Raw genomic sequence first — 16,128 nt, 5'->3', positions numbered from 1 at the left:
GCTCCTTCATATATGTGTCTGTACTGTATTTGGGTTTTTGCAGAAGCATATCAATCAGATACAATTAGTTGAAATCAAAATGCCCATTTTTAATGACATCATTGGCAAGACATGATGCAGCACATTAATCTCAGACCTCCGAATCAATGATTTTAATGTAAGTACCTCATATAGTTGGGTTATAGAAATTTGTCCCCCACCACTTTCAAGGCTTCGTTCCAACCCACATAAACCAACCTGACAAGGGATGGTATTCTGAAAGCTCACTAATTGCTCTAATACCACAATGCCAGTTTATATTTCAGTCTTCCCTCATGCATCTTCTGCTACGTCAGGGGCCTAATTTAAAAAGATACAAGGGTTTGAAAGCAAGTAAAAGATTCAAGCGCAAATATGGTAGGTTCCAATTGGGTGATTATCAAGTTTTGTTTAACTTTTGGAGTTGTGTTTGATTATAATACTTTCAGTAGTGGGCACTGGGGGCCATTTCATAAAGCTGCTCGTAAGTTAAGAGTGACTTTAAGAACAACTAGTGATCTTTTCTTTTGGTAAATGGTATACATGGTATAAACCATAGGTGATTGTTTAGCACGTAAGAAAGGATTGCCAGTCGTTCTTTAAGTCAGTCTTAACCTACGAACAGCTTTTTGAAACACCGACCTTGATCCTAATCCTTCAACTTACTTGATTGGATTTGATGGTGGTCATCATCTTCTCTCCATTCTCTCTGAGCTGTACCACCTCACTCTCATAAGCCTGTATCTCTTCATGTAGTATTGTATGTTTCTGCAGCATCGTCTTAGCCGAATCAGCGTCCTTCCCATAGTCATCACTACAAACCAACGGCATCTTCTCTCTCATCCACGATTCAGCTTCATTAGCATCAATGTAGTACTAAAATATTAAAGGTTTAAAAAAAGAAAGTGCTTGCAGCAAACAATTATCAAGTCTCTTTAATCAAGGTTAATTATCACCATATTATCATATATCTAGAACTTGTACAGTAATGCAAACTTTGTGAAATCATGAAATCTCAGCTCAAAACCGATATATTTTGTTAATCACTAACACAGAAAAGAATATATGGGACAGTGTATTAATATTTCTTGGGGGAAAATACCCATCATTCAATGGAATTCTGTGCTTATTTTGAGAAATTATACATTTTCTACCAGAGCCATTTGGTACATATTTTTTTTGCTTATACATACAAATACTTGGGTGGTAATTTCATTAAATTCTGTTCAACTCATTTTGGGATTGTTACCACAACTGTTATCTATCTTTAAACCAGATATACAATTGATCATTAAAAAAAGTACTATACGAAAAAAAAAAGAATGCTTCAGGAAATATCCGACGATAATTGTTGGATGAGGCAAAATTGTAATCAATGTGAATCACTGGTCGTGAGTGAGTGCAACATTCCCCCTTTAATAATTGTTAGATATTTGCAATCAATAAACAGTTTTTTGTGTAAAGCGGTCTAAAGGCATCCGCACACTATACAATTGGTCTGCGACCCGATTTCAGAATAAAATGCAGTAGGATTTGACTTTAACATTGAGACTTGGAATATCTTACTGTGTAATGTTCTAAATCATCGTACGAATACCTATGTTCTAATCTGTGACTATGCTATCATCCTTCTTAGAATAAAAGCGAATTTGATATCTAGTCGTAATGACGTCATAGCAGTCGTACGATTGGCTACGATTTAAAACTAACTTGACCTTTACTCCAAAATAAAGGCTTGCAATCTTTCAAAATGGTTATATTAGTATTCTTTCAATTAATTCTAGCCTCAAATAAAATGATAGGTTCCATTCACATTTTCAGAAAATGAGCAAAATTCAATTTGTTCCAAAATCGGATTGCGAACAGTCGTAAGGTGTGCGGTGGCCTTAAGCGACCTACCTCATGAGATTGTACAGCCATCTGTAGCCTGAGCTTCCTTCCTTCTGCATACTCCTTCAAATGCTCCATCTTTTCTCTCACACTCTCCATTCGTGTCTTGATCTTACGCTTGGATGGATGACCAGTATCAATTAACTCTTGACCGGTGTCCAGTACTCCTTGGACTGTCCGTTGTCTGGCCATTACTTCCGCTTCAAGCACCTGAAAAAGCAAACAGCATGGTTAAGGTAGGCTGCCTATTTTTAATCTCACTACTCTTAGATACTCAAGATTCCTTCGAGCTACTCTTAAACTCTAAATGCATAAAATATATTAAAAAGTAACACTGTATTTAGAGGAGTAAACTGAACACAAATGACTTAATATGTATGTACTTTGATATATTCAGTAATTCATTATCATACAGGCTTTATCCATATTCTGTAGCTTGAAATCAACACTCAATGCTCCCCTTGAGCAAGCTAATATACTTTACTTTTAAATATATCAAACTCAGTATCAAAGCTAATCCAATCACCATAAAACAATAAGTATTCATCTCTTTCTTTGATAAATTTGGTTACATGAAGCTGTACTCACTGCATGTTTCTGCTTCATACTAAGCACACTGCGTAGATCACGTCCCGTTACAGCTGACTTGGCTATGCGCTGTTTCTCCATCAACCAAGACTCTTCCTCTTCACTGTCTCTCATAAACTGAAAGAACTTCAAGGAATCCTCCAGGCAAGACTTCCTGATATGACTCATCTCTTTGATTCTACAACAAAAAAGGAAATTATCAAGTAGCAGTAATAGTAATAATTTTAACTTGATATTTGACATGTCCAAAGGACACATATGCCCCCACTTAACGCGATCAGAAATTCATTCAATATGATTGAACCAACTCACATATATAATGAGCTTGACATTTGACCCGAGGACTCTGAATTCGAACTTGGCCTGTATTTTGGCGTCATCTAATTACAAACCCAAAAGGATGGACGGACAGGAGCAAAGCTTAATGTCCCCTCCGGACTTCGTCTGCGGGGGTATAAAAACAACAACAACTACTTACCTAGCCACTTCAGCTATTAGCCAATCTTTCAGCTGGCCCTGCTTGACATGTTACCACTACCCTGCGACATCATAATCAGCTATGAACAGGTTGCATTTTTCTTTGAGACAATAAATTCACTTGAATTATTTGATAGATTATCTCTTTCATGAATAACAAGATTAAACTTTGCATTCCATTACTGGTTTACACAAGGTTAATATTGGAGCACCTTGAGCACCTCACAAGATGGATAATTGCGCTATAAAAATGCTTTATTATTTTTCATTTCATAGAAGCATGGACTACATCTCTTACGCGTTGTAAGTGACATTGAGGTCGACTGTTCTCCTCTTAATTGTTGGACTCTCTGGATGATCTTCTTGAAGACACCTATCGGCAATGATGTTAACTTGATTGATCCTCTCTCCGTGTGTTGAGATCTGGGTATCAACTAGACTCTGTTTCTGAAGAAGATCTTCAACAGCTTGGAGATGTTTCCCTCTCTCATCGGAATGTAAAGTCACCTGGAACAGAAATAGTTAAATGATTTTAACTCCCTGAAAAGAGTTTCAAAATTATTTTATGCCATTCTTGATATACTTGTAATTCAGTAGATTCACAATACGGCGCGCCATGTATCGGTTGCAGAGGAAGGTCTTACTTTGGGGTCGAAATCGAGCTCAGGCACAGGCAGCACACAGAGCTAGTGTGCTGCAATGGAACTGTGATGCTTCAGAAGTGGAAACCATATGGCACAAGCGGAGGAAGAAGTCACTGGAAAAGGTCTAAATTTCACAAAAAAATATGCCCCTGAGCTGTGTCGGCCAGTGCAGCATTATAATATGCATGCACTAGCATGTGCACGACTATTTCCCATGAGTAATTGCGAATTTCAGACCGTCTGCTGCAACCAATAGATAGCGTACCGTATTGTGAATCTATCGAATCGAATGATCCCCCCTAAAAAAAATATATGCTCTGCTATATATAGCATTGAGCACTTTGCACAACCATAGGCATCTAAACATCTAAGGATATATATATATATATATGTAAACCGGAAATATCACCGATTGATGGATGCCTAATTGCCTAGAGTGTGGAACATCATATAAATGAAGATTTCCTTTCCCCTGATTTTCTGCCATAATATGTGATTACCATGGAAATACAGGGCCTGATGCATATTAAATATGTGTTCGCATATCCTTTTCCCATGAACAATCTATGTGCCAAGAGCACTCAGCAAAACTGACGGCCCGGACCCTTGCCCACCCACCCAAACATACTATACTGTGATTCCTCTTCGTTTGACGACAGAATAAAAAAATAATGCTTGAAATATGCTATAAAATCATTTTTACCTTAAAAATATTTATTATGTCTTTTGCACCTGTACAGTTGTTTCCCATTCTTTCCCTTTTCCCCCCACTCTTTTGCATCAGTTTTTTATGCCTTTCTTTGTTACCTGTTTGACCCACCTCTCACTAATTCTCTTGTTATTCATCTCTTCCTCATACCCTTATCACTGTTTTGTTCCAGATCCTGTTTGATGTTGCCTGCTCCATATCTTAATCCCTCTTGGCTTGAGGTCTTTCTTTGGCCTTACTCACACCTACTTCCCTTTGTGTCTACCTTCTCCTTTTTTTCTTCCCTTCATTAACCTGATTGGTCATCTCTTCTCACTAATGCCCCTTTTGTCTCCTTGTTTCTAGTGTTGCTGTTGGATGTTTGTGGTCTATATCATGGTTGTTCCACTTTATATGTTTGTCATTTTGCCTCCGACGAAGATTCTGCTAGGATCGAAAGCTTAGGCCCCTTTTGACTTTTTAATTTACTCCATTGGCTCTTTTTTTTTAGATAAGCAGTTTTCAGCAGCTTCTTTTTGCCTTTAAAAATATTTAAGGTAAAAAACCTGACTTCTGCTAATTAATATGCAATTTACTCTTCATCGATACATTGATAACTGTCTCAAATTGTGTAGACTTTTTGTTTCAAATCTTTGCAACCAACCGATGATGATCTTCACACAATCATATAGCGTAATTGTAATAGAAACTTAATAAAACAAAAATAACATACCTGTATTTCTTTCATTTCTGCCATGATACCATCCACTTCTCGAAACATGTCCATGAGTTCATTGACCCCTTTCAATATGTTATTTCTCTTGTCTAACAGTGTAAGTAGTTCCTTCCATTTTCGACTGACCTCCCTCGACCTTTTAGTGATCTCTCTCTCTCGATGGTAGCCCTCTTTGGCTAGCTCCAGTGCCATGGATTCTAAGTCGGCAAATCTTTCTTTCTATATGATGTAATTTTTCAAAGCAAGAATTGGGATAGTAAATTACAGTCTCATTGCCACATTCAGTCATTATATAAGTATTTTATTTCTATGTCAATGAATACAAAAAAATGTAATAAAAAGGCAACACAAAGGTCATATATCAATTTCACTCCATGATTGACACATTATGAACATAAATATATATAAATATGAATTTTCTGGTCTATAGATAAGTATCACTAAAAGAAATGCAAGAAATTTTCTTATTTAAAGCGACCTTTCATTGACAAATCATGGGGAAATCAAAGCTAATCTCAGAACAGAAAAGGGATTCAAGTCTTTCACCCGGCTGCATGCCTGGGGTGTTATATAATAGATGCCGCCATGTCTGGGAGGTCTACAGGAGAGCAATAGTTAGTATACTAACCAACCAGAAGAAAACTGCATGTTTTCACTTTGAAACATGTAACTTCACAGAGGTTATTTATATTGGTTTAGCAATCAAGAGACCTGCTATGACTCTAGGAGTTGGGATTGTTGGAAACTGGAACTGCGATGATCTGAAGTAAATAACCTTCACAAGTTCGGTCAAATTCGTGCTGTCCGAAATTTTATCACATTAGTCCAACAGGCGCTCATGACAGACGGATTAGATCACGCAAGTCAATTGGCTAATTATAAATTTTGTATTGATTCAATTTCCCCATGATTTGTCAGTGGCTGGGCCCTTTAAGAAAATGATTACATCTAAGTTATTCATGAAAATGGTTCATGAAAATTTGCCTTTCATTTACCTTATACTTCATTCATATGTAGAAATACAATATTCCAAGGAAATATGTTTTTATTTATTTATTTTTTAATTGATTCATTCATTTAATCATTCATTTATTTATTTTCTTATTTATTTTTTTTATTTATTCATGCATGTTCACAAAGTACAATGTAAGAGAATACACAGATAATATATAGATATATATAAAACACAAGTAAATAATGAACATACAAAGGTGTTGCAACATAAGTTAAAAGCTTGATTTGTTGAAGCACCTTTAAACTGGTTTTGCATCCAAGAAAACAAAAATAAAAATGTAAGAATAAGAAAGAAAGAGAAGAATATAAAAGTGATAGAAAAGAAAGATATAACAATTTAATTTCAAATTGTTTTGAATATGTGGTAATTGTAATTAATTTAAACACATTTATATTCTATATTCCTAATTTATTTTTTAAATACTTGCCCTCGCCATGACATCAGCTGTTATGGCTTCATGTCTTTTAGTAGCTGCATCTACTGCATGTACATCACTACTAGGTGTCACACTCTCAATCAATACACTCATCATGTCTTCTAACCATGATTCTCTCAACAGAACCTGAAAAAAAATAAAGGGTCGTTAAACAATGTTGCCTGGGCTTATAACCGCCGATATAGACGATTAATAGCCCTGCACTCACCTCCGTGCATGAGTATACATTACGCACGGCGCGGCCGCAATACCCCCTAATATACCCCCGATGACCAAGAGTCAGCGTCAAGGTCAGTTAAGAGTTCGGTGTCCAGAGAGTCAAGAGCCTGAAAGAGAAGGTTGATAAACGCGTGCAGCGGGCAAGAAGCTGTATGGAGTTACTGTACAACATGGCATCTTGGACAGATGGACACGTTGGAGAGACATTAATTCAGTAAGTGTCTCTCAAGCTCACCTCATTTTATTCATTTGCATCAAAGGTATATTACACATGATCTTGATTATCTTGATTATTTGTTGCGTTATACATCATTTTTAGTGAGCTAGGTTTTCTTTTATTCATCTTATTTTTGTTCAATACTGATTTAATTATTGTTGTGTGTTTTACGCTTTGTTTTAATTTTCAATCTTCCATCCATTTGAGTTATTTTCGTTTAATTAGGACCCCATGGAAGAACAGTGATATTTTGGAAATATCACTGAAATGGGCTATCCTCCATTGTAAATATTTTCATGATTTTCATGTGTTTTATTTATGACTTTTATATGGAAATAAAAAAAACAATATGATGGCCAGTCAGTGTACAAGAACAACCAGGATGATGAAACAGGCTCTATTAAAATGAAGGTAATTTCTTTGAATTTTACCTCCAAAGTTTCTCAAGGACTAGAATTTGAGCCAGCTATAATTATCAAGAACAATACTTCAGTACTGCATCAAATTTGAAGCAGAATAGAAGTTTGTGATAAACGAGAAGCTACATACAGGTGGCTCTACTACTGTGAGTTGTTATTTTTCTTAACACATTTTAAAAAGTTATCATGATAATTTTTTTTTATGATGATCACTATTCATTGGTTTAGTAAATGAGAGAGTGTATATGAAGGAAACATATAAATGTTACAGAAAAAAATAATAAAGAAGTAATTCCAACCATCCATTGAGAACTCATGAACTAAACTAAAATGATACTGTGAATGCACCCAATGGTACAAAGAAAGTTAAGATTCTTATTCCAAAAGTATCATCAATCAACGGTATTTTAAAGCAATCACACACCTTACAATTGGTCTGCGACTCAATTTGGAAAAAAAAACGTAGTTGAATTTGATACTAATATTGAGACTTGGTAAGGAGTGCAGTGGCCTTTAAAGAGGGTAAATCTGATTGACCCTACCTTTCTCCCAAACTTCTCAGCCAGCCTCTCAAGTTTTTCTTCACACACCTTACAATTGGTCTGTGACTCAATTTGGAATAAAACGTAGTTGAATTTGATACTAATATTGAGACTTGGTAAGGTGTGCAGTGGCCTTTAAAGAGGGTAAATCTGATTGACCCTACCTTTCTCCCAAACTTCTCAGCCAGCCTCTCAAGTTTTTCTTCACACACCTTACAATTGGTCTGTGACTCAATTTGGAATAAAACGTAGTTGAATTTGATGCTAATATTGAGACTTGGTAAGGTGTGCAGTGGCCTTTGAAGAGGGTAAATCTGATTGACCCTACCTTTCTCCCAAACTTCTCAGCCAGCCTCTCAAGTTTTTCTTCACACACCTTACAATTGGTCTGTGACTCAATTTGGAATAAAACGTAGTTGAATTTGATACTAATATTGAGACTTGGTAAGGTGTGCAGTGGCCTTTAAAGAGGGTAAATCTGATTGACCCTACCTTTCTCCCAAACTTCTCAGCCAGCCTCTCAAGTTTTTCTTGCCGGGCTAGTTCTTCTCGGAGTGCAGTCTCCCTACTGTGCTCTGCTTCTTCTAAAAGAGCCCATTTCTTCTCTATGTCATTGATGAGTTTGCCCTCGGGAGGAACGTAGATCTTCCGTCTGCACACTCGTATCTTGGTCTGAATACTGAATAGAGTGGCTTCTATGTTCCCCCTCTCAGCATACCTATCATACATCAAATAATGGATATTGATAAGGGACTTTTAAAATGAAGAAGATAAGTAGAGGACACGAAAGACAATTGTGACATTTATGGTGACATTGTGAATGCAATATATGATGATGATGATGTTCTTGTCATATTGATGACTATAGTGATATTAAGGATGTTATTGATGATGATGATGATTAATAATGATGATGATGTTGATGACGATGATGGTGATAGTGATGATGCTGATGACGATGGTTATAGTGATGATGATGATATTGATGATGCTGATGATGATGACAATGACGATGATGCTGATGATAATGATGATGGTGATGATGATGATAGTGATGATGACGATATATGAAAGCGTTACCACATATCAAGAAAAAGACATCATTTCAAACCATATGGATTGATACATGCATACACTGTAGTATGGGTTGTATCCTGAGATGAGTGACAATCACTCCCTAACACACTTGATATGTGGTTTCAGTTTCTTCAGTCAAATTTTGCCTCAGTATCATTCAATGATACTGACAATTCAAATTCAATCCATCAATCCGATTGAAAACGTAATAGTCTGGTCAGTTAGCGGAATTATGTGGACACGGTGGACAAAAGCGTGATTTTTTCTCCAGACCTTTGTTTATGTATAAGAATTAAGAATGGGGTATGCTCCAAAAAATCTGGCTGCAGGAACAGTGAAAAAATGGGTGAAAATGTCAGAATTTATGAGTTCAGATTTGTCTGGTATATAGACTAGCGCTAGTGCAAAACTCAATAGCAGTGCATTATTTTGCATTGGATTAGTTCTTGAATTCAGACCCTTTTTGAACAGATCTTCTGTTTGTCCTCGCATCTCAATGCACCAAATATCTGAATGAAGATGCTAACCAAGCCGAAGGGTGACGGTGGAGGGGTTGAATGTTGGTGTGTGTGTACATATTTGGTCTTGGGGTAAAGGTGTGCAAGACACATTTTTTGCATGTGTTGGAAATTGTGTTGCCATGGTAACAGTGTATTATTGCAAAAATAGGTAAAAATCTTGCAGTTAGAACCACTTCCTCTGTTTTTAACCGATTCTCATGAAATTTGGCACACACATTGGTCTTGAGGTGAAGATGTCTAAGACACACTTTTGTGTGTCTTTCAGAAATCTTGTTGCCATGGTAACAACATATTATATGGTGAAAATTGGGAAAAAAATCTTACAATTCAAACTGCTTCATCAGTTTTCAATCAATTCTAATGAAATTTGGCACACACATTGGTATTGAAGTAAAGATGTACTAGGCACTTTTTGTATGTGTTTCAGAAACTGTGTTGTCATGGTAACAAAATATCATATGGCAAAATTTAGGTAAAAAAACTTGCAATTTGAACTACTTCATCAGTTTTGAACCAATTCTCGTGAAATTTGGCTCACACATTGGCCTTGTGGTAAAGATGTGCAAGAACCTTTTTTTGCATTTGTCAGAGAGTGCATTACCAGGGGCCCGTTGCATACAACTTTTTACCTGAGAAAACTCAGGCTGTTTTTACCACAGTTTTTGCCCTGTGTTAAAGTCAATGGCAGAAATCAGACTAACCTTAGTTTTCAGTTTTTACCAGAGTTTTCTCAGGTAAAAAGTTTTATGCAACGGGCCCCAGGGTAGCCACATATGATAGCCAGAAATGAAGGAAAACTTATTGTGGATCAAACTTCCTCCCCTGTTTTTAGTCAGTGCTCATAAAAATTGGAAGAAATATTCATCTTAGGGTAAAGATTCATATTGAATTCTAAATGTCTTCTCTGCATTAAAATGTGGGGGTATTAATCACCTTCATTAATATTTCTGGGTTGGGGGGGGGAAGGGGCAGGATTAGTCCTTTAAATCTGACATCAAAGAAGGTTAAAGGCAGTGGCCATTAGAAACATAAAAATGATAAAACACTCTTAAAAAACGCATCCCCTTAAGGGCATATAGGCTGGAGGTACACTGGGTGAATATGAAACCTTCCGCTGAAGCAGAGGAGTTCCAACACTGGCAAGCAAAACAAAATGTGTACCCCTTCTACTTTCAACAGCTGATTTTCCAAACCTTAGTTCCACCTCCCCAAGATGTGCACCCTCCCCATACCACTTTTAGTTCTACTTCCCCATGCTCAAACCAGTCTACACCTTTGTCCCTCAGGGGTCAATGCATTTTTAAAGCTAGACATTACTCTTTTTTGGGGGGGTGGGGTCTTTAGAAAATGACCTCATTAAAATTACAGTTAAAGGATTATGACTAGGAACTTAACCCCCCCCCCGAAAAAATAGGGGGCTGATAATACTTTTTAGCAGAAAATGCCCCCCCCCCTTCAAAGGTAAGAAGAGTCCTTTGCACTTCAGACCATTCATTTGAAGCTTAATGCATTCTGATTTGATAAAAAAATTGTTTACAGTACCTAATTAACCATTGTTTATTTATATTCTCCTACTCAGTCTTTTATTCATATCAAATGAAAAATCAGACAAGTTTATAGGTCAAAGTTTGAACAATATCGGACAAACCATAACAAAGTTGTGAACATATTAAAGTTATAAACATTGGTAATCACTATACCCATGAAGACTTCAAATTGACCGCATATGTGATGTCACAGTAATTTAAGAAGGCAAGGACCACTCTTCCATGTACTGGAATAATTAATTAGCTAAAATTTCTTTTTTCAAAAGTTTTACTTCAAATTATATCTTTCTTTCATGAGGACATAAAACATACTACCGGTTTATATTACGGCGCCAATGGAATAGGGATTTAGGAGAAAAACAAAAATCCTGATAACTACTAGTCTTATGGGAAAGTTTACATAATAGAATAATTTACATAGATATACATGTACATGTAAGTAATGATAATTATATAAAATAAAATGCAGTGGCCAGCTATCATAAGCAAGTTGTCCTTGCGGCCCCACCCCTTGTCATAATTTACTAACCCGGTTGCCAATTTGAATTCTACATACTAGTAGCCTTAGGGATCTTAATTTTAAGGCAACCATAACTACATTCCACTTGTCCGATTTCTGTAAAACTTTCACCATTCTTATTTTTCTCCTTTTCCATGCACACAACATTATGACCAAGGCTTGATTCCCTTTTAATACTGAATATGAATCTTTATCCAAAATGAATATTTGTGTCAACTTTTATGAGCACAGGCTGAAAACTGAGAAGTAGACTGATCCACAATGAGTTTTCCCAATATTTTTGGCTAAATGTGGTTACCAAGGCAATGCACTCTCTGACAAAAGGTTCTTGCACATCTTTACCTCAAGGCCAATGTGTGAGCCATAATTATTTCATGAGAATTGGTTCAAAACAACAACAACAAAAAAAACTGATGAAGTAGTTCAAATTGCAAGGTTTTTACCTAAATTTTGCCATATAATATGTTGTTCCCATGGCAACACAATTTGGAAACACACACAAAAAGTGCCTTGTACATCTTTACTTCAATACCAATGTGTGTGCCAAATTTCATGAAAATTGATTGAAAACTGATGAAACAGTTTGAATTGTAAGGTTTTTCCCCCAATTTTCACCAGATAATATGTTGTTACCATGGCAACAAGATTTCTGAAAGACACACAAAAGTGTGTCTTAGACATCTTCACCTCAAGACCAATGTGTGTGCCAAATTTCATGAGAATCGGTTAAAAACAGAGGAAGTGGTTCTAACTGCAAGATTTTTACCTTATTTTTGCAATAATACACTGTTACCATGGCAACACAATTTCCAACACATGCAAAAAATGTGTCTTGCACACCTTTACCCCAAGACCAAAATATGTACACACACACCAGCATTCAACCCCTCCACCTTCACCCTTCGGCTTGGTTAGCATCTTCATTCAGATATTTGGTGCATTGAGATGCGAGGACAAACAGAAGATCTGTTCAAAAAGGGTCTGAATTCAAGAACTAATCCAATGCAAAATAATGCACTGCTATTGAGTTTTGCACTAGCGCTAGTCTATATATCAGACAAATCTGAACTCATAAATTCTGACATTTTCACCCATTTTTTCACTGTTCCTGCAGCCAGATTTTTTGGAGCATACCCATTCTTAATTCTTATACATAAACAAAGGTCTGGAGAAAAAATCATGCTTTTGTCCACCGTGTCCACAAGTAGGGCATTTTTGACACTAACAGACCAGACTATAAAGGAAGATTATCAAATGAATATAATACACAAAGATATCAATTAGGTTCAATGTACATATTTGTATATTTGTCTGTGCATATGTTATATCCTGTTTAATTCTCACTAAAAAATATTTTTATTCATGAACAGGGCCTCATGTAAGACCGCCAATTCTGTGCCAGCCTGTATAACTATCATAGAGTCTATTTGCCACACAGGTCCCGACATTTGGCATTCTTTGCCAATGAATGGTTGGTGGGTGGGTAGGTGGGGTTATTAGTTATAAATAAGCTTTTTCGGTATTGATATTTTCAATACCGGTATTACTAATAGCTTCAATACCGGTATACCGACTAATACCGACTAAATTCCCAATTTATTGTGCAAACAGTGTCCAATGTTTGTTTAGCCCTGATATGGCCTCGGATAAAGAGGGGATGCTTGTGGTCAGCTGAGGAATGCTCAGCATGGTCCATTCTCATTGACAAAAACTTTCTCTTTCTTTACCAAAAGTTATACGATCATGCTCTCTCCCCAACAAGAGCTGTGAATTACCTGTGCATGTGTGCAAAATTATCTCAGCAAGCACATGGTACGAAATCAATAAGTCAAGTTGCCAAATGCTACACCGCACAAACTCACTGCTACTTACTTTGCTAAACGTGTGTACATGCCCTAACTTCCAACATGGACCTATCACACAATAGTAACACAATCGTAATAGGTCCATGCTTCCAAGCACCAAAATTCCCTGCTAAAACTGTCAAGGATATATGCGTGATTTTCCCTTCACCGATCTGGCCCCACTCATTCACATTCAGATTCGCCCCTTTTGTTTACCACTCACATCAACACGTGTTCGTCGAAGGTTCAAAGTTTGTTGACCTCAAATTTTGACGTCTCGTAAATAACTTTTCTTATAAATGTCCATTGTGTTGAACCCCCCCCCCCCCCCCCCCCCTCTTGTGAATCTCCACGTTGTCTAACAGTAAAACCCTCCCCCTAAACTTCTTATCCCCTGGCTGCCTCTTTCTCACTCATTTTTTCTTGCTTTTGTTTTTCTTTATCTCCCCAGCCCCTTAATTCTTCACTCTCTCTTTCCCATCGGCCCATTCTCTCCCCGTCACCACCCCTCTCTTACCACGAACAATCAACATCCTCCTCTTTCTCCGAATCTCGATCTTCCCTCTTTTTTGTCAATTTCATCTTTCACACATGCCAAATTTTAGTTGATCAACATCTTATCACGCCACGAGACCATCATAAATTTAAATTACAATCAATCCAATAGTTTATTTTATTTTATTCATGACCGCACATGCACAAAACGGATACAACACCCATCACAAATCACACAAATATTCTCAGCCACTTTCTTCCATTTACGATCACTTCACAGATCAAAATAAACAAAGAGGGATGGCGTAACATTTTTTTCCTGTTAATGTTATCAACATTTTCTGTCTTTTTTTTATTTTCATATTTAATTTATTTATTCATTAATGTATTATTTTTTTCTTTATGTATTTATTTTTTTTTTTTGGGGGGGTCAGACGATTTTTGTAGCAGGCTTATAGTATAAAAGTAAACTTGTCATAATTGAAACAAGTCAAGAGCAGTCCAGAAAAAAAAACATTGCATAAAGAAAAAAGTGTTAATCCCTGTGGTTTGTCTGTCAATGCACAGCACCCCCCCCCCCCCCAAAAAAAAAAAAAAAACTCAGTGGACATTCCCATTGATACAAGTTAAGAGCAGTCCGAGAAAAAAAAACTTGCATAAAGAAAAAACAAGTGTTAATCCCTGTGGTTTGTCTGTCAACGCCCCAAGCCAAGGTTGATACTTTGTTGAAGCCAGCAATACACCACGTGGTCAAAAGGCAGGCTAGGGAGTGTTTCAAAAAGAGTTTTGTCAGTGATTTTGTTTGTGTAGAGGGATGTTACAAGCTAGGAAACCCTCGCATGTGATTGGCGGAAAGCAAATCTGTTGTTGAAACCACTGAAAAAAAAACTCTTCATGAAATGCTCTCCGTCTCGGTCGACTTCGTTGTTTACTGTAGCTGTGTACACGAGTACGAGTGCATGGAGCTGAGCCGACATGCACATCAGTAGCGGTGGGGCCGAGGCCTCATGCAGCGGCTAACGGAGCTCAGACAGTAGTTAAGGGGCGATGTATTCATTTCGAGGTTAGATTATTGGATTCTGATTTCATTAAATACATTGAGAGAGCCAAAGAACTTATTGTTTTGGCTTAATTTTACTGTAAAAATACCCACAAACAACAATACAGAAGAAAATACCGGTATGATATTTTCAACTTTTGGTATGACGGTATTTCGGTATTGAAATTTCAACGGCGGTATCCATACCGGTATGACTTTCATACCGAACGGTATTACTAATACCGGTATATCGAAAAAGCTTAGTTATAAAGTATCGTATAAATATGTAATATATATATACATATATATATATGTAATATATATATATAACCATGGATGTTAAGAGCCTCTATACCAACATCCCCCACGACCAGGGTGTAGAAGCCCTTCGTACATTTCTTAAAAAGCAGGGTACTTCCGATCAGGAAATTGAGGACTTATCCTCCATGGTGGATTTCATTCTTAAACACAACTACTTTGAATTCAATGAGAAGTATTACCTTCAGTGCAAAGGTACAGCAATGGGTACAAAGATGGCACCAGCGTACGCTAACTTGTACATGGCTGTCCTTGAAGAGGATTTTCTCTCCAAATGTAGTCTCAAACCGTCATTGTACATCAGATACATCGACGACATCTTTATGATTTGGCCCCATACCGAGGACGATCTGGCATCGTTTCACAATGCTTTCAATGCCCACAACCCAAACATTCAATTCACTATTGAGAGCTCAAGAGAGAAAATCCACTTCCTGGATGTCAATGTTTCTAAGAATGATGATTCGTTAAGTACTAGTGTATACATCAAACCAACCGATTCCTTCTCTTATCTTGAGTATAACTCATTCCATCCATCCCACACAAAGAAATCAATTGTGTACAGCCAACTCCTAAGGTACAAACGTATCACATCAGACCCCAAAGTGTTTGAGGCTGACGCTGCGAACCTCTGTGAACTTTTCATCAGACGAGGCTACCCACCTCGACTTGTCCACCATGCCCTTGCCCAGGTTAGAAATAAATCAAGAGAGGATCTCCTATCTGCAGAACCAAAACAAGGGAATAATGAAAGGATCCCTCTTGTCACTACGTACCATCTCGAGGCCAAAAGGTTTGCCAATACCACAAAGAGGGAATGGTCTGCCAATATCAACCTTGACCCTAAACTCTCAACAGCTATGGGCGATCCTCCCCTT

At 37.1% G+C, this 16,128-nt stretch overlaps 1 protein-coding gene across 1 annotated transcript in view; it reads right to left on the bottom strand.

Moving 5' to 3' along the window:
* Positions 1 to 16,128, bottom strand: part of LOC121418243 (spectrin beta chain, non-erythrocytic 5-like) — a 110,146-nt gene that overhangs the window by 74,820 nt on the left and 19,198 nt on the right. Inside the window, exons 10-16 of the mRNA XM_041611997.1 lie at positions 8,382 to 8,607; positions 6,484 to 6,618; positions 5,039 to 5,260; positions 3,272 to 3,480; positions 2,497 to 2,674; positions 1,918 to 2,118; positions 685 to 894 (exon numbers count right to left, since the gene is read on the bottom strand). Of these exons, the coding sequence (XP_041467931.1) occupies positions 685 to 894; positions 1,918 to 2,118; positions 2,497 to 2,674; positions 3,272 to 3,480; positions 5,039 to 5,260; positions 6,484 to 6,618; positions 8,382 to 8,607 (1,381 nt within the window). The remainder of the gene's footprint in view (positions 1 to 684; positions 895 to 1,917; positions 2,119 to 2,496; positions 2,675 to 3,271; positions 3,481 to 5,038; positions 5,261 to 6,483; positions 6,619 to 8,381; positions 8,608 to 16,128) is intronic.

The sequence above is a fragment of the Lytechinus variegatus genome, chromosome 7, assembly GCF_018143015.1.
Source record: "Lytechinus variegatus isolate NC3 chromosome 7, Lvar_3.0, whole genome shotgun sequence".
Classification (NCBI taxonomy): domain Eukaryota; kingdom Metazoa; phylum Echinodermata; class Echinoidea; order Temnopleuroida; family Toxopneustidae; genus Lytechinus; species Lytechinus variegatus.
This window is presented reverse-complemented; position numbering and strand designations above follow the sequence as displayed.